The sequence below is a fragment of the Mycteria americana genome, chromosome 6 (assembly GCF_035582795.1).
Source record: "Mycteria americana isolate JAX WOST 10 ecotype Jacksonville Zoo and Gardens chromosome 6, USCA_MyAme_1.0, whole genome shotgun sequence".
Classification (NCBI taxonomy): Eukaryota; Metazoa; Chordata; class Aves; order Ciconiiformes; family Ciconiidae; genus Mycteria; species Mycteria americana.
Window position 1 is genome coordinate 29,269,998 of NC_134370.1, and position 23,000 is coordinate 29,292,997.

Sequence of the window (23,000 nt, forward strand, 5' to 3'; positions counted from 1 at the left end):
ATTGTGTCCTTCTCTACCGTCTTGTGTACTAATTCATATGTGCATGTAGTCCCTACATATCAGGCACCTAGGAATATATGAGACAAAGAGGGGAAACAACCTTCAGAAAGGCTTACGGATGCAAGAAGCTTCCTTTAGCTGGGCTGCTAGCTTTAGCTGAATGACCTCAACTATTCACTGCTGCTTATAAGTAAAAACATGTAATTATAGGAGACTGTTATACTACTTATTACCATTTCTATTATATGCAAGATTGTTTTTTTAAAAAAACCCAACACGTCACTTGCTGCTTGAGAGCAAGGATGCTGCATATCCCATCATTTTACTGAAGAAATAATTGCGTTATGAAGTGCATGCCTGCATTTCAAGAGGTTCAGTGGAGAACAGGTCATATGCAGGAAATCTAGGAACTAAGCCTTTTCAGAAGTGAAGACTAGTCAACCATTACTTGTAACACTCAAGTAACAACCTATATATCATTATCAATAGAATAGCCTTAGTAATAATTTAATTTCATATTTATTTGTGCACTTAATGTCACTGATTTTTCTAGCACATTTTCATCAACAACATGCGACCGAGTTAAGATTCCAAGACATAATGGTAAAAAAGTTGCTTTTACTTGCAGATAATTTAGCATTCAGCTTTCCCTAGCTATTTATGAAGGAAAGAATTGACAGAATTTATAATGCGAAGGAGTAACTCTTTATTTTAAGCACCTTATTTTAATAAATTGATCTGACATTTACAGTAATACTTCAGGCTCTAATGAATCCCTTTGTAATGTAAATTATATTGCAGATAGTCACCTGAAATTCCATTTTCCAACTTGACTGTGGAGAACATTTGTCATTCTGCAAATATTTATCTGTTGTTATCAGTTTAACTTTACTGTTAACACATGACAACTCAAGTATAAGAAACATTGCATTAGTTCACAGTGGTCTTTATAATGCTCTCAGGAAGTATAAAGGACAGGTATTTTGGATCAGGCCAACATCACCCATTCTTTCCCTGTAACAGATGCAAAGGGGGTAATTTGTCCAAGTATTAGGGACTCTACACTGCCTGATCTTTAAAAGGCAATGTTATGTATTACCAGTATGTTAACGGAGAAAGCCTTCTGCTTATTGTATAAAACATATCTCCTGCCTGAGCTGTGTAGCTGGGCACAATCTGTGGTTAAAAACAGACCTGGGTAGGTCTCTTCCTACTTTGTCAACTTGGCATTATGTACTGGGGAGGGAACAAGGAGCAGTAAGTAATTAGATGAGCCAAAATAGTCTTGGAGCTATGGGTGGAGGTTTAAAGGAACAGCGGGATAAATTTTCAGCCCATTAATAGCACTTTTCTCATATTAATTAAATCTGACCTCCTGCATGATATGAATGCCCTCATTACAATAAAATTAAAGGGGAAAACACCAACCAATACGTAAAGAGACATTATTCAAAATTTGTAAAAACAAGGGGCATAAAGCTTCGGAGCCAATTGTCACCATTTGTGCACTATTCAAAGGTTGTCCTTCCAGCAGACAAACAGGCATGGTACATGGGGAACTTTGTTCTGTTCTTGCACATGCTACACAGTTCCAGAGATAGAAAAATAGGACTTTCTCACAGGCATTAAGTTGATGTTGTTCATTGTTGTTTTACATAAATGCGGTTTTTTTCTAGTTCCTATCAGTAGTGAGAGACCATCTGATCTTGCACTCCCTGGGGCAGAAGACTCTGAAGTCTGAGTGGAGGTTCAGACTATAATATAATATATGGCAGATAAAAACATATAGCACCAATACAAACTTATAGTAGAACAGAATAAAAAAATCATCATGACCAGGGCAAACTTCTTAGCATGCGTATTTTAAATGGATATGTAAATAAATCCTTTGGTGCTTACAGCCCTTATGGGAAAACATACAGTACAGTACCAAAGATCAGAAGCTGAGCTTGTTTTTTATTAGCCTTAAGTAAAGGTGACCACATAACTTGTCAACTTCCCAGTAATAACACTCTGTAGGAACTATCCAGGGAGGTTCTGTGCGTCAGAGAGATGAAGGATAAGGTGGAAAAAGGGTTATCTCTGACCTATGGTGTCTTTATGACTAAAGATCTCCTTCAAGCCCCAGTGCGTTCAAAGAGGAAGTTTGTTAGTCAGAAGACTTCTGCAAAAACAAAATGCTTGAAAGGCTAAGAAAGCCTCTAGGGGCTATATATTGTCACACAATTCCCACTGGCATCAGCGAAGTCTGCATCCATGTCTCCCAGTAAAATCAATCTGAACTGTACGTTTAGCTTCTGAACTCTAAATCTGGAGCTGTGCTGCAAGTGTAAGCCAGTAGATTAGTGGATTTTTATTCCATCAGAAAATGTATTGAGGAGGAGGAGGAGGGCTATATCGTGGAAGTTAACTGAGCGAGTCTTTTTTGTTTGATCAACATAAAATCTTGGCTTTCATATGCTTCTGAAGCTTCGATTGCACTGATTCACCCTAAAAAGTTGCTTTAGAACACTAGAAAAGGTCTGTGATAATTTCACGGCATCTGCAAGACATTACAGACTCTGGTCCTGATTCTTGGCTGACCTACTCTTTCTGTAGTCATTTGTATCAGGGCAGAGTGATGATGATGGCAGGTTACCAAGCCAGAACAGCAGCAGTCCCATTCCCTTGGTTCTGATACGAATGACTGCAGGACAGTGGAGATGGGGAAATTTCTCTTCTGTGGGGAAGTACGGAGTTTTCCAACCTCTTGCCAATTCCAGGAGAAATGGCTGATGTCATACTTCAGACAGCGCATGCAGAACTCTTGAGTAATGCTTTCCTAACCACAACTCTGTGTTTGGACACTTTCTGCAGAAAATGCTTCCCAGAGTGAGCTGCGAGATCTGCTTTCAGAGTTCAACCTTTTGAAACAGGTGAACCATCCTCATGTCATCAAACTTTATGGAGCCTGCAGTCAAGATGGTAAATATTAGAAGCTTGTTATTAAGATGAAAATGTCAAGCAAAGAAATAAAGAGCAGTTTGTTGATGGGTTTGGACCACTGTTTAATAACTGCTGAGCACCTTTTAAATTTGCTGCTATCTGAAAAAATGAGGGACATACAAGAAAAGCAACGTTTGAAGGGAAGGGGAAATGCTAATTCAGTGTAATTAAGCATTCTTCCTGTGGTTTTCTTCAATACACATTTTGATTCTGAAGCTATTTTAAATTTCATCAATCAACTACAAATTCTCTTCCAATCAATATATATTTTTATATTATGTTGATGTTCAGTAAGTGTTTTCAAATATGAGTTCTATTTAAAGTTTAATGGGGTTTTCGTTATCGTTGTTGTTATTCATACTAAAACAATGCTTTGAGGCCTGAGCCAGGGAATGAGATCTCCCTTTGAAAAAAAACACCAAAAAAAGACAACTACAGATCCTTTTGTTAAAATATAGCTGGATAATTAGATTGATACAGCTATAGCCTCTGTCACAAAACTATTGTCTTCCTCTTGTTGTGAAATATTTGCTAAAAGCCATAGTCATTGAAAGGTGTATTTCAAGGGGGAAAATTTTCAGACGTATGTATTATAAACTGCCAATGAAGCAAATTTTCATTGTTCTGCATAGAAATTCATCTGAATAATTTCTGTTCATGTTAAATGAAGTTGCATCGCACTCTCCTCTTTGTTTTGCATCTGTAATTATGCAGCCTAAAATCACAGTATGCATGTTGCAATCTTGGGCAAAGGTCTGCCTTCTTTGCAAGTGGCACTTTTAGTTGTAGACAGAGAATATTCAGGACTGAGTCATCTCTGAGTCTTAGTAAGGTAATGAACCAGCAGGGTGGGATTTTTTTTTTTTTAATCTTTTCAGTACAATGTATTTTTTCATCCCAAAGGAAGTGAATTGTTTCTGAGTCACAGGCTTTTAATAAATATCAAGTTAATTCATTAGCGTATGGGGTGGGAGGGCTTTGATACAGCAGACAAATGTATTTAGCATTAAAGCACTGAGTGGATATTATTCATGTGGGTAATGGGGAGGAGAAACTAATGGATTGAAATGTCAGAATGTTTCTAAGTGCTCTGAAAAGGCACCTTAAATACAACATTGGAATTAGCAGATGATTTGTGAGCTCAGTATCACACACTCCAGAAAAGTATTTTCGTTTTAATTTTTTTTAAAAGTTTCTCTAAGTTGGGCTGTTTCACAGATCTGATTAGCAAGAAGGTTGTCTCTTTGTTCAGTCTCAAATTATCTAAATGAGGGAATATAGGCAAGAGCCTGAATTCTGCTTTGATTTAGGCTGAAACTCATTCACTTTGCATAGAGGATGCAAGCTAAAAATAATCTATGTTTCCATGGCTGATTCAGTGCCTTTTACTGAAGGCCAGAGGCGTCTGGAGCCTCCAACTGTTCAAAACAACGTGTTGATTAGAAGAGACTTTTTTTTTTTGGGGGGGGCGGGGGGGTTATCTATTAATTGTTTGCTTATCAGTGTGTTTGTTTATTTCAGGCCCGCTGTATTTAATTGTGGAATATGCTAAATACGGCTCCTTGCGCAGTTTTCTCAGGGAAAGTCGAAAAGTAGGACCAAGCTACGTGGGTAGTGATGGCAACAGAAATTCGAGTTATTTGGATAACCCTGATGAGAGAGCCTTAACAATGGGAGATCTGATCTCATTTGCGTGGCAGATATCACGAGGAATGCAGTACCTTGCAGAAATGAAGGTAGGGCAGTGTAATAGTGATCTGAGCCCGACCTTGTGATAGATGGGCATGTCAGCAGTCAGTTCCTCCGCAAGAAGCATAAACACTATTGTTGGTTTCTTCCAAAAGCTTGTCCATCGTGATTTAGCAGCCAGAAATGTATTGGTGGCAGAAGGGCGCAAAATGAAGATTTCTGATTTTGGCCTCTCCCGTGATGTATATGAAGAAGATTCATATGTCAAGAGGAGCAAGGTACAGTGCACATTAAAAACAGTAGTGGGAATTACTACCTAATCAAGAGGATGAATTTATACTGCAGGACTTGAGCACAGAAGAAAAAGATAATAACTATTTTTTATTAACTTAGAATAATTCTCTATTTTAAAGAAATAAAAATGAAGATTAACAAAATTATGAGCTTTTAATCAGTGGGACAGTAATATATATATGTGTAAAAAATGTATCATATTTAAGTCACCATTACCTCCTCCACCTATTTTTGTTGACTCATCAACAAAACCAATTTATTTCTAATATGTAAAAGTTAACAGAAGTAAAAGAAGGGTCACTGATGATTAAGGCCTTGGAGCATCTGGCATGCAAGGAGAGGCGGATAGAGGTGGGTTTGTTTAGCCTGGAGAAAAGAGGGCTCAGGGGGATCCTATTGATGTGTATAAATACCTGATGGGAGGGAATAAAGCCAACAGAGCCAGGCTCTTCTCAGCGTGGCCCAGTGACAGGACAAGAGACAATGGGCGCTATTTTAAATACGAGAAATTCCATTTAAAGAAACGGAAAAACTTTTTTACCATAACAGTGATCAAACACTAGAACAGGCTGCCCAGAGAATCTCCATCCCTGGAGGTATCCAAAACCTGGCTGGAAATGGTCTCAAGAAACCTGCTGTGGCTGACCCTGCTCTGCGCAGAGGGGTGAGGTCCCTGCCCAGCTCAGCGGTTCTGTGATCCTGTGAAAAGTTGCAAGACCATATGTAAAGAGTAGGATGAGCTCTGCTGTTTTGTAAAAACAATGTGCCAAATAGTCTGTAATAAATTATTTCTTAAGGCTAGAGAGTTCACACAGGATGCTTAAAAATAGCATGTGTTTTGTTTATGTAAATACAGGAGAATGACACCTTTTTTCATTGCAGGAGCTTTTAACTATTAACCTTTTTACAGATAGAGGGCAGCCCATTTTTAAATGAGGTGGGCCCTCTCATTTTTCCAGTTCCTCAGCACACTGCTTGAAAACACAAACAAAAAAACCCACCATTTTTCTCTGTCTCTTCTCCTATTTATAATTAAAAATATAAACAAAAAAAATCCCAAGGAGTTGAAAAAAATGCAGACAATTTCTATAAAGATCCTAATTTCAGGAGTTGTCACATCTATGCAGAACACTTGAAGCAAAGGACTCCTACAAATACTTCCAAATGTATGAAAGATACCAAATCTTAATCAAAATGGTACATCACAGGTCGGGGTAGATTAGAAGCTAATGCTACCTGCCAGAGGTTATTTAAAGCACTTCTATTTTGCCTGCCACAGTAAATTATTGTCAAGTGCCCAGATGCAGTTCTGTCTGCTCACAGTGCTCATGGCAGGATTCAGCATACGGTTAATGTTTCACCTGTAGGACTGTGCAAAGGAAATTTGATGGAAAGACAAGTTGAGTCACATCACTACTTCCCTGAAAAGAAACTCTCGAGCATAATAACTCTGAGACTAAGAAGATAAGTTAAGGCTTGCCATTTATTTATTCTTGTAAAAAATACTGTCCAATACAGCAAGCCAAATCCTGCTTTCTGCCTGTTTACATCCACCTGTCACTGACATCAGCAGAACTTTTACAGGTCAATCCCAGGCCAGACTGTGACGTTCACTAACACTACATTCTATTGACTCTGTCCAAGATGAGTAGCGTTGGTTCAGTTCCCTCTATGACTTAATATGAAAGAGTTGCCAACAGAATTTTGTGCGCGTGAAAATTTTAGAATTTTATGAAAAAGATTTTGAAAATATACTGTGAATTTTCAGTTCAGCTTTCCCTGATTTTTCAGGCCAGTTAGTGTGAATGTTTTGTAAGTCAAAATAAGTTGCAAAGAAAAAAAACCTTTTGGAAGACATGATCATGTGTAAAACGGCTTTGCCACGTTCATTTAGCCATCTTCTGATGTATGTGTTTTCCATTGATCTACACCAGTTGCTCTGTATTTTAAGAATGATGCATTTACATAAAGGCGCTTTCATTTTATTCGGCAGGGTGTTGATGTACTGAACGGATATTTTTCTCTTTATTTCTGAGACACTCATCACTGTAGTATTCTTCAGAGCCTAACAAGCATCTGTCTGCTTGCATTGGGAAACAGGGAACAGAAAACATTGAGAGGAAGGAAGAAGGACAAGTTTCAAATCCTACTGAAGCAGTTGTTGCCTATATATATATATATATAGGCAACATTAATTTCATGAGAACAAGAAGTAAGGCATATGAATGCTAGTGAGATTGTGAAGGTTATGAAACATCTTGGAAATTTTGCAAAGCTACATCTTCATGAATATCTGGAGCAGATTTCTCGGATTCTATAAATGAATTTCTGCCAGTGGAAAGTAGCAACTTGTAGATTCATTTTAGTAACCAGTAGCCGAATACGACTGTCCAGGTACAGTTCTAAAACCTAAGGTGTCTTAACATCTAGGTGCTTCCATTTATGCATCATCCCTGATATAAAGGAGATAGCTCTTCCTCTTTAATCATCGTTCCCCATCATTTTTGCATTTGCACATTTCCCAAAAGCAATGGGGTGTATCCTGTTAGAAGACAGACATTCATGTTTGAAGAATATAACTCTTTGGATGAAGCTCTTTGTTAAGAGGAGAGTTGAGTTTATCTAACTTAAACTGGTGACCATCTGGAAAAAAACCACGACACTTTATTGTACGTAATTAGATTACTGAAATGTGTGGAATGAAATGAATGAGTGATTTTAAAAACTCTTACCGTTGTTCTCCTCACTGTTTTTCTTATGAAATGCCAAATCATTCAGTCCATTAATTAGAGTATGGATAGAGTATCTGTTACAGTTTTGAAGATAAATACATTGGTTTTCCACGTGGAAACTTAATTTTCTGATGCGTAATTGCATTGTTGCTTTTTTTTCCTCCTAGGGTCGGATACCTGTTAAATGGATGGCCATAGAGTCCCTATTTGATCATATCTATACAACACAAAGTGATGTGTAAGTGTAAATACTTGAATTCTTTGTGGTTTATGTATTTGTTTAAAGAGATGAGGGAGGAAGCACAACAAGGTACATAGTAGCCAAAGCTGTTACTCTTACAAAGAGACATGAAGAACACAGCCTGGATGGCACCATCAGCTGGCAATGATACATAAAATCTTCGCTGCTGAATAAAATCTGAAGAAAAGATTATCAGAGGTATTTAGGTACATAATTCCTGTTGAAATCAACAAGGGTTGCATCTGTTCATGTGCCATGGCTGCCTTTGAATATATAGACACAAATTATTAGTCTTTGCTAAAGATAATGGTCATACCCAAACTTCCCAGTTCCTGTTCATCAATTGTCTGTAACCCTTGCTGACAGATGAAGGATGGGGTGGGAAGAAGAATTTAACACCTGGCCTCACTCCTACTGAAATCAATGACAAAACTCCAATTAATTTTAACGACAGCCAGCTCAGACCTTAGGGGAACAGTCCAGTTCCAGTGCCTAGATGCAAGTTCATTTGCGTGATTAGGGAAACGGAGATCCTGAAGATGGATATACTCCTATCTCCACCTGCGATGATTAGGTGGCAAAGCAACCACAGCTAAGCTGTGGTTCTTTCACATCTGATAAGCAGGGAGCCAGGCAGAGGAGTGTCTGTATACATTTAACTCGGGATCAGATACTTCCATTTCTTTCTCTCTGGGATGAATGACGCTTGTGACTAGTCACCAGGCAGACACTGTAAAACTAAGTATTATTTATTTAGGAGAAAAACCTCTAAGGGACTGCAAAAGCAGCAGTACTTATGCCTGATTTTCTGCTAGGTAGCATTTTGATACCTTCCAAGTTTCCCTTGAAAGAGAATCTGACTAAAGTAATGTTTTCATTAAACTCAAATGGACTAAAAGATGCCAATCTCAATGACGTTTCACTTTGGGGAAAAACACTTTGATAACAGCAGTATGTGCAAATAGGAGCCTTTTGATTTGTACTTCTAAAATAATTTGCATTCACTTTTTACTCTTCCCCCTGCAGGTCAGAGCAATTTTAGTGAAATAAAATATTTTGCTTGCCTTGGAGATTCCTTACAAAATGAATTTCCAAAATATTTTCTTTTACTTTGTTTCACTTGGAGTAAGAAAACAAAAAAGATTGGTGTAATTCTCAGGAGAATATAACTTTTACTTAGGTCTGCTTACATGTTTTTCTGCGTCTCTTTGTATCCTCCTCAGAGTATCCATTGTGCTGACCTGCTTCTCTACAATGACTTTTCCCAGAGAATTGTTAAAATTCTTTTAAAAACTTCTTAGCATATTTTTAATTTCTTCATTTTCTGCAAAACAGATTTGTCACTATGGTTTGGGGCCAGAACAGATTGTGTTGTCACGTAACTGCCTTTTCTTTGATTGTTGATTGATCTTCTGGATCCAGTAACATTCCTCCCCGTTTGTTTTCCTAATAGGCTGCTATTAAGCCCAGGAGCCCATCTCTTGTACGTGTGATACAATGGCACTCAGAGATTGCCCAGCTGGCATCAAACAAGCTAGCTCACAGCCCTGGGCAGCACGCTGGTGCTGTGTAGCTTTATTGCTTCCCAGATCTGGATTAGTATCCCTGTGTAAAGCCATGCTGATTTACCAGCTTTCTTGGAGATGCATCAGGTAGTCTCAACAGAGCATTGCATTGCGCTTTGTAGGTCTGCTTCCATACAATGGCGTAAAGGGTCTAAATATCTGCCACTTACACGGTGCCTTTGACTCACTGGCGAGGTCACCTTCACTATTCATGTCATTATACATGAAGTAATCGAAGAGCGTTATATAGCAGCTCCTAATTTAGCCAAGTCCCTGCAAAAGAGAACTGAGACACACATAGAGAGTTGCAAAGCAAATCCTCTCCAGCGCTAGGTTCCACAAATGCCATTGCAACAGCAGCAAGCTGATAAATGAAGTACTTTTTTGCAGCACCGATTGTTATTTTAGATAATTACACTCACGGAAAACATTGTTTTATGAATATTCTTTGTTGTTTGTGGTGACGCAGTTATATTTTAGGTGAACATATATATTAATATACGCAACAACCATTCCAATATGCTCTTTTTTTCTGATACTCTGCGTTTCTATTTTCCAGCCTCTTCCTTCTAAAGCCTTTCCATATATTTAGTGGTTAGCAGTGCTTAATAGCAGTACCACTTGCCAGCATTTACAAAATCCCTTTTTGCTTCAGAGGTCAATGACATCAGTGGAAAGCTAGCTACTGTCTTCCTCTTCACATTATAGTTTTCTTTCCTGGCTTTTTCTGATCGCATTTTTATTCAGCAATAAACACAGCACAATGGGAAATTTTTCATCTCCCATTTCTCCTCCCATAGTACTTAATTTGTATAATGATTTGAAAGCATTGCAGCATTCTACAGCATTCTGTTCTAATATGCCCCTTTACTAAACAACTCTAATTAAGAAATTACTCATCTGATCCCTCCTTCCATATTCTGTAAAATTCCTCTTAAGCAGAAGAGGTGGATTTTAAAAATAAAACCTGCCGCGCTACAAAGTTTATTTGAATTAATCATGGACAGAATTATAATTTGATGGCAGAGCATAATTGGCTTCAAAAAGGGTATGAGGAGGTATATTAATAAAGTGTATGAAAATGCTATAAATATTCATTAGCTTTCAAGGATGTGCAGAGTGATTAAAAATTAATTCAATGAATGGCATCAGGGAGAAAACCTGCAGCATACCACTTAGGACTGCGTGAGACTCAGTTTGGCTTCTCTGCCCATTTTGGAAGTTTTATTGCTGTACTTTTGGGGTTTCTGTTGTTCTTTAAAATGTGAGAAGCACAGGTGGAATGTAGTCAGACAGGAGGTGAGGTTTGTGGCTAAATTTGTGTGATTGAATTTTCAAAGGGAATTAGACGCTGCTGTTTGGTTTGGCGTTAGGTGTGTTACTCTTCCTAAAATCTTCTTAAAAGTGGAGTTTTCACAGAAATTACCCAATGATGAGAGCACAAAAGCTAACATTTGTTGTAAATTGTATGCAATTTTGCTTCCAGATGCATCCCATTGAGTAGCCCCTTTGAGTGAAACCATGTTGGCTCATTTCCTTCATTTTGAACATCCAAATTTTGGCAGTTCTGTCAGTTGAGCACATTCAGAGTAATCTGTAGCTTTTGTGTCTCGAAAAAGCTTTCCACTAAGGAATGAAAAACATTTTTGCCTCTCTTCTCCTGGCATGCCCTCCAAAAATGGACTAATTTAATCTATCTAAATATTTCCAACTCATTGAGCAAGGTCTTTTTGTTTGAGCTCATCAATAAAGTAGGTTAAAAAAAGTCACCATTTCTTCTGTTCATTTCAGAAAACAGTGTCTTCTGTTCTATGTTAAACTATATTTCAGGCATTTGGTATTTCCAGAATAAATTCTTTCCTCTTCTTTCATCAACTCTAAGAAGAAAATTAAGTCCTGGATCACTGAAATGGCCCAACAGACCAGCTGAAATCAAAGGCGTTGCTTATGATTGAAATAAAAACAGTGTGCATGTAAAGAAACACAACCTCATAGTCAAGACAGCAAACCAGTCCCTTGGTAACTGGTTGAGCCAACCTGTGTAAATTTAGACAATTATTTCTGAACAGGACTGTAAGGGCTAATTAGGGAGGTTAGACTCACTCTGTAGCCAAAGGAAAAAGAGCGGCACCTCCAGGAGCACTGGACAGAAGAGGAACAAGCCTTTGGGCTAGGCCACCATGGGAAGGACTTTCTCTTTCTGCTGTCTAGAGAAGACGGGCCTTCCCAGGATACAGTTAGCTTTTGTCAGTCGATAAAAGAGGGGTATCCCTTATCTCTACTGTCTTGCTTGCTAATCCTTTTAATGAACGGTATTTGGGAACAAGGATGGTCCTATATGCATCTGTACGGCACCTCTGGCTCAGCAATGTCTTGAATTTGGTTGGGTTCTCAAAATACTAGAAAGAGATTTGTTGGGTGAAAGCCACACTAAGCTCTTGAAAACTACCACTCTAAATAAAAGCTAATTTTCTCTTTTTCAGATGGTCATTTGGAGTTCTGCTGTGGGAGATTGTAACGTTGGGAGGCAATCCCTACCCAGGTATTGCTCCTGAAAGACTCTTTAACCTCCTAAAAACAGGCTATAGAATGGAGAGACCAGAAAACTGCAGTGAAGAAATGTAAGTAGCTCTTGATCTGATCAGATCCATGAAACATCTCTTGAATAAATACATTTTAAAAAAAAGGTTTAAATACCACATAAATACTATTCTGTATATCTCAGAGGTATAATCAAAATATGTAGTGCTCAAAAGAATGTAATGAAATTAGTGAACTGTAAAGTGCAGGAAAAGAACTGTCAACTGACTGCTTGCAGCTACATCCAAAATATTTGTAGGATACCGAATAACACACTTGCCAAACAATTAAACGCGTTTGAATATTCAAAACTTTTGAGGGTGGGGTGAGGAGGAGAATTTCATAAAACACAGCACTAGCTGAAATATTGAGGAAAATGTTTCAGTACTTTTCTGCAAATGAGAACCACAGTCATTGTCTATTAGTTGTCCTGGTATTACATAGGAGAAAGGATACCTTGACCCAGAAATCTATACCCTAGAAGACACAAATTTTCTGTGACTTGATAAGCCCATGGCAATTTCTTTTCTATTTGGAGACAGCTCATATTTTATTGGCTGATTTATTAAAACACTCTCAATGTGAAATATCTTCTCTTCGTGCTTCTTCCATGGCATTTGGAGATGAGGCATGATTTTATGTTCAGCCTGCAAATCTGGCCATGGTCAGGTTTTTTTAGAAAGTTACCAGCCTATAATCACTATGACATCTCTCTTGACTGATTTTCAGTATGAAGGATGCTTTGGCTACATCCGGGCTGAGAAAATACAGTATAAATAATATAATTTTATTTTTTTTAATACTATATACCGAGAAAAAACATTAAGGGTTTCTGAATTTAGGGCAGTTTACAAGTGTCACTGGCAAATACCCTCTAGCAAATACTTAACATTTAATTTTGTTTGTTTGTTTCATCTCAACAAGGAATAAGACTTCATTTCTCAAACAGATGTTATATCATTGATAATTATTAGGTTAGGCAAGCTGACCATGTCTGAGTTTCTTTTTTTATTCAAGCCACATCATGGTTTTCTGACTGGTTTAGATTTTTTTCTGTTTTACTCAGAAATTTTTCTGACAGCTTTTGAGAGCCCACTTTAAGGACCATTTTTCTTAAATTGTATTCTCCACTTTATCCAGTCAAGTAAGAGAGAGATCATGGATGAGGCAAAAAATGCAATACTTTTCAATACCTTGTTGTAGTTCTTGTAGCCAACTATTTCCACAATTAGAGCACTTTCGTGACTAGATCACTTAGTCCTGAAAACACTTGAGGTAGAAAAATAACATGAACGGCACAGGTTGGAGAGTTCACATCCAGAACTTGGCCAATATCTGTCTGATAGTCAGTCAACCATAAAACTTTAATTCTGCTCCCTTTTGTTTCCATGCTGTATGCCATAGAAGGCAGTTGAAGACAGATTAAGGATAGTTATAATTAAAATAAGAAAAGTAATCGAAAGAATGTTAGTTTGTGCAAATAGTGTTAGGTTAGGCTTCACTTTGAAGAAAAGTTTACAGAAACTTTTCAGAATTTAAATGAAGAACAAAATTCTACTTTCTGATATAACAGCAGACTTTTCCAGGTTGAGAGATGCACATCAGTGAAGATATACAAATTTCTTCAATCATGTGCAAACAAAATCAATTAGAAATCTGGCATGCTGCCTATACATAAGGTGGTCCTTTGAAAAAGTGAAAATAACGAAAGAAACCCAAGACTACAGTCCTTCAAGGACAGCCAATTGCATCATCATTTAAACTCATAACGACTCATGAAAATAAAAGCCCATTCTTGTGAATGTCAGTTGTTGATTCAAGGGAATGTTTCACAGAACACACGACAAAAAGATTGATGTACTTGTGGATGGCCTTCATGCCACAGTTCAACTTCAATACCATAAATTATTTGAACAGAAGCATGACCCACTTCTAACAATTTTTTTTTTTTTTCACCTTGCGGCGGGTCACAGGTACAACCTGATGTTGCGCTGTTGGAAGCAAGAACCCGATAAAAGACCGACATTTGCTGAGATCAGCAAGGAACTAGAGAAAATGATGGTGAAGAGTAGGGTAAGTGTGGGAAAGCATGAGTTTTTGAAAGTTTTTGTGATCATCTGAGTTTGAATATAGAGAAATAATGATTTTTTTTTTTCCAAGTAATTTACTTTTCATCAAATTTTGAAGCATTTAAATATCTAGTTTCTTCCAAATGCATCCAGCTTTTTGAAAGCAGTACTGCTTCATATAGTGGCTTTGGTGACTTCAACCCTAAATGCAGAGGAGTTATCCTTACTCTGTCCAGCTTCCTTAAATAAATAAATAAATAAATAAATAAAAATATTCTGTGAAAAGTTACTCCTAAATTGCACTCCTGAATAAATAACCCTAAGAAGCCTAGAACTAGAAGAATGCAGTATTTCCTTGAATCTGATCTAGTTATATGATGATAGCAACAGAGATACGAAAGCTGTATGATTCCACCATTCTGAGTTACTTTAAAACTATTATAATCCTGTATAGCCTTTCTTTGAATGAATGGATGCTGACGTCTAAAAATAAGTCCAAGTTGCATATATTTATAAAATGGATACATACCTACTTGCACACAAACACTTTTTTTTTTTTTTTTTTAAATCACTAGTTATGGGAAGGGGGGCAGTTACAAATGAAAAACAGAGGAAATACGGCAACCATTATCAGATTTGAGAATGTGATGGCGTTTACATTGGGTGCAAAAAGGACTAATAAAGAAATGGGAACAATTTTGTCCAGATTGTGAATACAAAAATAAGTTCTAAATTAAAAATGGCAAAGTGCAAGTTCTAGGCCGTACATTCAATCGCTCTGACTTGTCAACCACTAATTTATAGCTGCTGAGAATCAGTATGCAAACGATCTGCATGTCCAGTGACAGACTTGGAATACAGAGGCTGGCAACTTTTCTGAAATTTTCATCATCATTAAAACCAAAGCCAATGCAAAATAGAGCTTGACAAATTAGTCATTTTTCTTCTTGCCTTTCTGAATGAAAAATTATGAAGATTTTTCAATTTATAAAATTGGGTAACTTTACCTTTTTAAATAATTTCAGTAAATTTCCAAAGGAAAAGCCATTTGGAAGGAAAAAATATAGTTTAGATTAGTTGAAAATGCTTCACATTTGTTTTTTGCATCAAAGCAATTCAGCAGCATAGATGAAAACCTATGAATTCTTATGGTTGACCTAAATATTTAGTTTTAGAACAACAGCAGCAAAAGCTTTATTTGGCAATATTGATGCAGCTAATTTTATACGTGATTATGTAATAGCTTTTGTAAAATGATGAGATCTGAGTATCTTCTCCTTTAAGCATGCATATGTATCTATCTATATATATTTCAGGCATGCATATATATCAGGCATAACAGAAACTGAATGTCAAATAAATCAGTTAGCACAGCCCTTTAACTTCTTGGTTATTTTACCAATATGCAGAATTAAGTAAGGGAAGTGTTAATAGGTCTCTAGCATGTCTAGTGTTCTGGCAAATCAGATACTTCCAAAGATGCTATGGTTGCAGAAAGGGAGAGCCTACTCAGGTGCTAGAGGTACTATCAAAAGCCAAATGCAGTGAGGTCTGTAGTTAGGTGTTTTAAAGAAACCAGATGCACATTTATACCCAACCAGCAACACTGCCACATACATTAACCCAGCTTTTTCTGTGTTCACTTCTTAGGACTACTTAGATCTTGCGGCTTCCACACCTTCCGATTCCTTACTTTACGATGATGGGCTCTCAGAAGAGGAGACACCACTCGTGGACTGTAATAATGCTCCCCTCCCTCGAACCCTCCCTTCCACATGGATTGAAAACAAACTCTATGGTAGAATTTCACATGCATTTACTAGATTCTAGCAACACAAAAAAAAATGATTTTTCTTCTGCACTGTTCTCAGACTCTGTAACCCCATTACAGTGTTTCTTGTCTGAATGAAGCCAATCAAAGTTTGCTTGGAAGCTTCTTTTGGGTTTTTTTGTTTGTTTGTTTTTTCTTTTGGTAAATGTCAAAGTTTGCATCAGGATCATCCTTTAGTCATTTTGCAGCTGTGTTTAAAATAAACGTTTTTAAAAGGATGTGAAAATAAGTAAAATGACTAGATATCATACAGTAAAAGAAAAAAAAAGATCAGGGAAGTATTCTCAGGGGAAATATAAAATGCTAATGAATATCTAATTCAACTATCCTGTTGGGGGGGGGCTAGGAACATCTAAAGTATCTTAGATTCTGCACCTCTAATTTAAGCAATAGACTTTTTTTTTTTTTTTTAAATACTGGGTTTTGCCATAGTTCAATGATAGGACCCATCTGCAACATTTTTCATTTATCAAGATGGATTTCTAAATTTCAGCTGCTGTTAATGCATTCTGGATCCATTAGCTGAAATGTCTATTTAATGTATCATAGAATGAAACCAGAGTATTATATACAGAAGGTAGAAATACTGTATATAAGCATTATATACAGATTAAATCAACATGTAAAGTCCTTTGAAAATTGAATTAACAATGGGTATTTTGAAAATACACTCAGCTGTTTTCACGTCCTTTGCTTTACTATGAAAATGTCAGTACTAAACCTTGATTGAATGATGTAGCAAGTGTTTTTAAAAAGAACATATGCTTTCATATTGTGATGGTGAGATGGACAGTAAAAATGGTTCTTGCCAAAACTCCTACATTTTGTCTCCTGATTAAATATTCGACATGTTTTTAGATATTTACTAACATCACAGATATTTTTTTCATTCTTCAAGCAGTATGACTTTTGAAAAGTTGGATCTTTTAGCTTAAAAGTTGCCATTAATACATGGCTTTGGGTCTATTTTTGATCTATACCCTAGCTATAATTTTCTTTAATAGGTTCCCCCAACTCATGTTCACTTTGGGGCACTTAGTGGCTGGATTGTTAAAAGAATGCAGTAACAGAAAAAGTTGCCACCGAGGTTGATGGCAGATGCTGAATGCTTAATAAGCAACAAAATCGGATTTCTGTTTTTGAAAATCTTGACCCTGGTATGGTTCTCTGCTTGTACAGCCGGATCAACATGGTGCTAAGCACTCTGCTTCCATTTTGGAGATCACTTGTGCCTAAACTGAGAAGCAATTGCTGGACTCAATGCAAAAAATTACATGCCTGAACTACGTGTTTAAAAGCTGAATCAAGACAGAGTGCTCAGGACTTTGTTGGACTTTACTCAGTTGTGCTCCTGTGATTTCCTAAAATTAAGCAGGGGATCCCCGGTGAGGGTGTGAGAGTGTCCCCAAAATCTCAGTGAAGCCAAAGGAAAGGCGCCCATTTAAGTAAATGGAAATACTCTCAGTCATTGGAATGGACTTTGGATCCTGTCCCAAATAGGTTTATTAATTCTTGGGAGCACTTCCTGTACAGCAAGGACTTCCTCTTGCAAAGCAATATGTTTCTACAGGATTGTTAAAAAAGAAAACTATGGGAAGTTGTAGGCTCATCAGAAGAAAAATTATTAGCTTTTTATTATGCACATGTGTGTGCGCGCACACAATTTTTTATCAAGTAAGCACTTTATTTTTTCAGGGTTTTTGCCTACATCTGAATTTGTGCTTCAGGGCTTTCGAAACATCATTTATATGAATTGATTTGGGACAAAATCCAGTGGACTGGCTTAAAATATTGAAGGGAGTTTTGCCAAGGGCCTTACTGTCTGCACATGAAGTTATGGTTCTTCAGTGCAGAAAAAATTATCTGTTTTCATTTTTAGGCATGTCATACCCGAACTGGCCTGAGGAGAGCCCCGTTCCACTCACAAGATTCGATGGCACTAACTCTGTGTTTTCAAGATATGCAAATGATAGTGTATATGCTAACTGGATGGTTTCACACTCAGCGGCAAAATTTATGGACAAGTTTGATAGCTAAAATTTTCTTTGTGAAAGGTAATGGACTCCTGAGGGGAACAAAGATGCAAAGAATGGAAAGTCCATTGGCTCGTTCTTTGTACAATCAACAACTAACTTTTAAATTGGCAAATCCTTTTATTGGTAGTTTCTAAAGTGTGTTATTCATGCTGAAGACTAATAATTGGTGATTTCCCCTTGCAGAAAACATATCAAGCTGGATAAGAGTTGTAGTTCCAGTACTTCTTTCTAGATTGCCATTTTGCATATGGTTCCATTTGGCAACTTCTTACTGCAAATGGCCCTGCACTTCATTCTCGCTGTTTTTTAGACTAACCATCCTGTGTTACAGCCTTCTTGGATGGGAAAATGTACTTGAACTGCTACTTTTATAGCGGCTGTTAGCATAGGACCACTTGATCTAAGCAGGAAGCACAAACAATATATGGAAGGGAGAGGGGAAATATGCTCCCAAATTACTGAGCTGGCTATCAAATGAGAAGTGTTACATGATGTTGGCACTAACGAAGCCTGTATCTTGGTTTGGAAGCAAACATTAAGTAACTCAATAGAGGACTTGAGATTCAACATTTGAAGTCTTGTAAAATGTATTGTCTTGTCTTAATGAGAAGAGAGTTTGTTTTATTAGTCTTAACTTCTCTTACCTTTAGCACAATGGAGATAAATTTGATACAAGATAAGCTCTATAGACTGATGGCAATCAAGAGTGTTCATCTGACACAATTTACTTTCCCTCACCTACATCTTACTAATGTTAAAATGTACAATCTGGTACAATCATAATTCCTCTTATGAGTTCAGAATAGACTGTACAGGATTTTTAGATTGAATTCAAGTAAAGAGATTTTGTTTGCAGTCACGTTCAGTGAGTTGGAGTCCTCCTCTCAGCTCCAAATTGGATACACTGCCATGCACAGGACACTGCCATGACATAGCTCCAAATAAACCTATTACCTTGAAAGTCATGAGTAAACAACACTTGCACAGCAAAACTCTACTATTAATGAAACTATACAAGGAAAATGTCATCAGAATTTGTTAAGGTGAAATATAAAAATGTTGTGCTTACAACACTGACTTGATATTTGGGAGAATGATCTGACTGTGGGTCCTGTGTTCTATGTGGAAGAGTAAATGATCAGCACTACTTTTGTCTTTATTTGTAATCTAATATGGTTCAAGATAACTTTTTGTTTGCTACAAATGTTGGGGCGTAAATCCCAAGTGACTCCTTGTTAGCATTGTGACGGTTATTCTAAATAATGCAATTCTACCAAAGCTTGCTCCTGTCACTTACAATCTAATTTAGCTGTTTTCAGATGTTTTGTGTATCAACTTTATGTTTCCATTAAAGTCTGTGATTTGAGAAACAAGAGAGTCAGACTGCCAAAACCCGACCACAGATTTTCATTTTACAAAAAGTGGGATATAAAGCGCTGTGTTGGAATGTAAACACCTTCGCTGTCTGATATCATACTTGATCCTGTCCTGGTTTCGGACAAGCATGAAGCAGAGCGACTTTTTCTCTGTACAAATATTTGCTGTGTTGTGTAATGCTGATGTACAGTAAACAGATACAGCTACGTACACAGAAGGGGTTCAGTTGTGTTACAATGGTGAGCTTCACTGGCGTGACACAACTGTCAGAATGCATACTTTTAAAATAAATGGCACTGAAAATTAAGCCCATTATGGGCTTAATAAAGCCATATGGGCTTTTTTTTCTACTGAGACACCTATGAAAAAAGGAGAGAAAAATGGCACTTGGGGTAACTTTTTGCTTTGTCTAGTTCTTTTCCTGTATTTTATGTCTGTAAATGGGAATTCTTTATTTGCCATGAGCAATCGAGGCATCAAGATTTTTGTAGGTTTTTTTAATTATTATTATTATTCCTTAAATTAAGAATTTCTTTTTATCAGCTATCTTCAGCAACAGTATTCAACTGGGAGATGTGAAGCGCCCAGTTTCTAAGCTGAAAAGCTCTGTGACAACACTGCTGTACAGTAGGTGAGCAGGATAGTAAGTGACGCTGAAATAACCAGTGGATGCAGAAAGTATTGTGTATTTTAGACTTCCAGCATGAGTCAATGTTATTTCAACCATTAATTCCTGTGAAAAAATTCACTAATAGTTATTGTCACCTATGTTACTGGACATAGATTCTGCCTATAAAACACATATATGGTTCATCATTATAGTCACGATACACAATTACCTGCCTTAAGTGCAGCTTAATGAATAATTCTTAACAAGTGTTTCCTAATCCAACTAATTTTGACTCCCTTCCTGCTCATGTTGGTAAGAAATAAGATTATTACTTTCAAGTATTCCTTCATAATAGGAAAGCTTCTATCTTCTGTGTACGCTATTTTTGTAAATATTTCCCTTGAAGTGTTTCCTACTTGTTCTGTGTTGCCATTAGTCAGAATGGTGACAATCTTGTTTGAGTTCCCCATTAGAGAGTAAATGTACTTCCCATGTGGGAAAAATGTGATACTGCAGATGATCATTTCCATCGGTGCCAGAAATACTTATGCACTTGGCTGCTCTGAGGAAAGTGAATTCGAAGGGAACATATGACTCACCTAAATGTACAGGTCGGAGGGAATAACTTTCTAAAAATTTCTGCCAGCCTTTTCTAAACATCTGTAGAGATGACATGGTTTACCTGGTCTGGGCTTTGAGTTGTGACAGATGGGGAAGAGGGTGAATCTCATGTGTTCTTCTAGTCATTAACAACAGCACAAGGAAGTTATTGTAAATATTTGTTTCTACAAACTTTTCCAGAGGTATGATATCAGAAATCTGCTGTGAGGTTGCATATTTTAATCTGCAGACATTAGCCTGTTTCATATAATAGAAATTAAAAAAAACTTGTCCCATGAATATGAGGTACATAATATTTAAATCATGTGGTTTTATCTACAATTTGTCATGCAAAAGGTGCATGAACCTCTATGGTACACTCAACTGGACTTCTTTTCAGTAATTCTCAAAAATGTACAGTAAAAGCAAGTTTCTATTCCTTGATGTTTTATAATCAATCTTATATGAATAATACAAGCCTCAAAATATATCTTAAAAGGATATTTCTGCTGTAACTTTTGAAAGTTCAAAAAAAAATTACTTATAATTTTGAGCTGCCTTGTTTCAAAACCCAGCCCACCTAAAAGCCCTGTGTCTCTCACTGCAGCTACAATGGTAAATTTATAACAGAATACTAGAGATGACATTCAGCAGCACCAACTCCTAGGTAGCACCAGGCAACGTTCCCCATAAACAAGGTGCGGATTGTCCACAGTGAGATGAATGGTTTGACTTTTTCAGCCTAAGCTATCTTTCTGAAAAAGGAACCCTATGATTCCCTAAAGATGTATAAAAGTATGTAAAATCTTAATAAGAAAACCTAAGCTGTTCAGGTCCACTGCATCTAACTGCATGAAATTTAAGTAGCCCCTCTGAAGTTAGTGGGATCATTCATGAATAAATTATTCATAAACACTTGCTGGTCTAAAATCAAATATCCCAATAGTCTGCTAGTAGAAGTACAAAAGATACTATCAAAATAGGGACAAGGTAGCGATAGCCCGGGTCTACCCATCCCTAGCACAATACTGTAACTTGTCTATCTAGAAGCAGTATTTAGAAGCAGGTACTAGACACTAGAAGACAGGTAAGCACAAATATATCTCTAATGTATATCTAGAAGAGACAGTGAATGAAATATTTTTCAATATTTATTGAGTTCTTCAGTAGAGATGAGTTGTTCACGTAAGCTGCATTTCGTATTTGTTTCTCATTTCTAATCCTTTGGGACAGCAACCTGCGTCTTCCAGTTACGATAGAGATATATATACTCTTAATGCATTTTGAGAAGATGAATAGTTCCTCTCTTTTCATGGTATGTTTTTTGGTTTTACCTGGTTTTATAAAGAGTTGCATGGTATCTCAACACAACAAATTTCTTGCTAAAAACGTGTTTCTCTGAGCTGTTATGAAAGTTCATTTTGCCGATAATGTTCTGAAATTAAGTAAAAAGGTTTTGCCTACCCGAGTACAGACAAGTACACCTCCCCTTAAGCTCATCTGAAATAATTAGCTCCTTACTTTGGGCTAATAAGGTACATTTCATAATAATCCAACTTCATCTCATCTGGAAACTGTTTCATATGGATTACAGGCCAATCCGAAATTGTTCATAAACAATTTAAGAGCATTGCAGTTGTACTTTACATGTCAAGAAATAACTTTCTAAGTTTCTCTATTAGAAAAGAGAAGGAAAGAGAAGTGTGTTCATCTCCAATGTAGTTTAAAAAGTTAGTAACTTTTGAAATCAATGACAATGTAATGATTGTTGTCATTAGGTATCAGACCTAGAGTTTGATTCTATCCTTGCTGATATAAGCAAATGTGTATTAACATATAACTGGTTTAAGTGCATTTTTACCTTGCCATGAGAAAAAGCTTTCCATTTAATTAGGTAAGCACAGAAGTTTGTAGAAGTTCAAACTATTACACTGATAGCAAGTAATGTGCATATTTTGAATAAATAGTGATGTCTACAGTAGGTGTTTCTCTTTGGTTTGGGTTTTTTTATTGGCTCCCAAATATGAAATTGATTGGGTTTTTACAAAGTGCTCAGCTTTGATCTCAGGTCACCTCCCTGATAAACCCGTGCTGATTTTAACAGAGAGGAAGTATAGCCAGTGGGCAAATCTTGACCCAAAATATCAATATAAAAAGATGTTTATTTTATCACAATATTGATGTAGTGGAAAGAGCCACTAGTTGCATGGTCAGAATTACTGAATATGTCTGTGTAGAATACAGTGTTTTAAAATGTGAGTAGGGTATGAAGGTAAAAGCAGTCACTGTTCCCGCCTCGTCTGTAGTTAGGAGGCAGGTCCAATCAGCATGGTACCTGCAGAAGTCCCCATGGGAAGTTAGGTTAGCCCAGCATTTTATGTAAATTTCCTC

At 36.9% G+C, this 23,000-nt stretch overlaps 1 protein-coding gene and 1 long non-coding RNA gene across 2 annotated transcripts in view; one reads left to right on the forward strand and one right to left on the reverse strand.

Annotated features, from left to right (window-relative positions):
* Positions 1-18,677, forward strand: part of RET (ret proto-oncogene) — an 84,551-nt gene extending 65,874 nt beyond the window's left edge. The window contains exons 13-20 of the mRNA XM_075505193.1: positions 2,857-2,964; positions 4,507-4,721; positions 4,830-4,952; positions 7,868-7,938; positions 11,990-12,127; positions 14,060-14,159; positions 15,806-15,953; positions 17,866-18,677. Coding sequence (XP_075361308.1) covers positions 2,857-2,964; positions 4,507-4,721; positions 4,830-4,952; positions 7,868-7,938; positions 11,990-12,127; positions 14,060-14,159; positions 15,806-15,953; positions 17,866-18,023 — 1,061 coding nt within the window. The 3' untranslated portion in view covers positions 18,024-18,677. The remainder of the gene's footprint in view (positions 1-2,856; positions 2,965-4,506; positions 4,722-4,829; positions 4,953-7,867; positions 7,939-11,989; positions 12,128-14,059; positions 14,160-15,805; positions 15,954-17,865) is intronic.
* LOC142411367 (uncharacterized) lies at positions 537-9,330 on the reverse strand. The gene is made up of 3 exons (XR_012776171.1): positions 9,132-9,330; positions 5,510-5,667; positions 537-2,950 (listed from the first exon to the last, which is right to left on the reverse strand). It is a non-coding gene; the product is annotated as an uncharacterized LOC142411367 (long non-coding RNA).
* Positions 18,678-23,000: the final 4,323 nt, after the last annotated feature.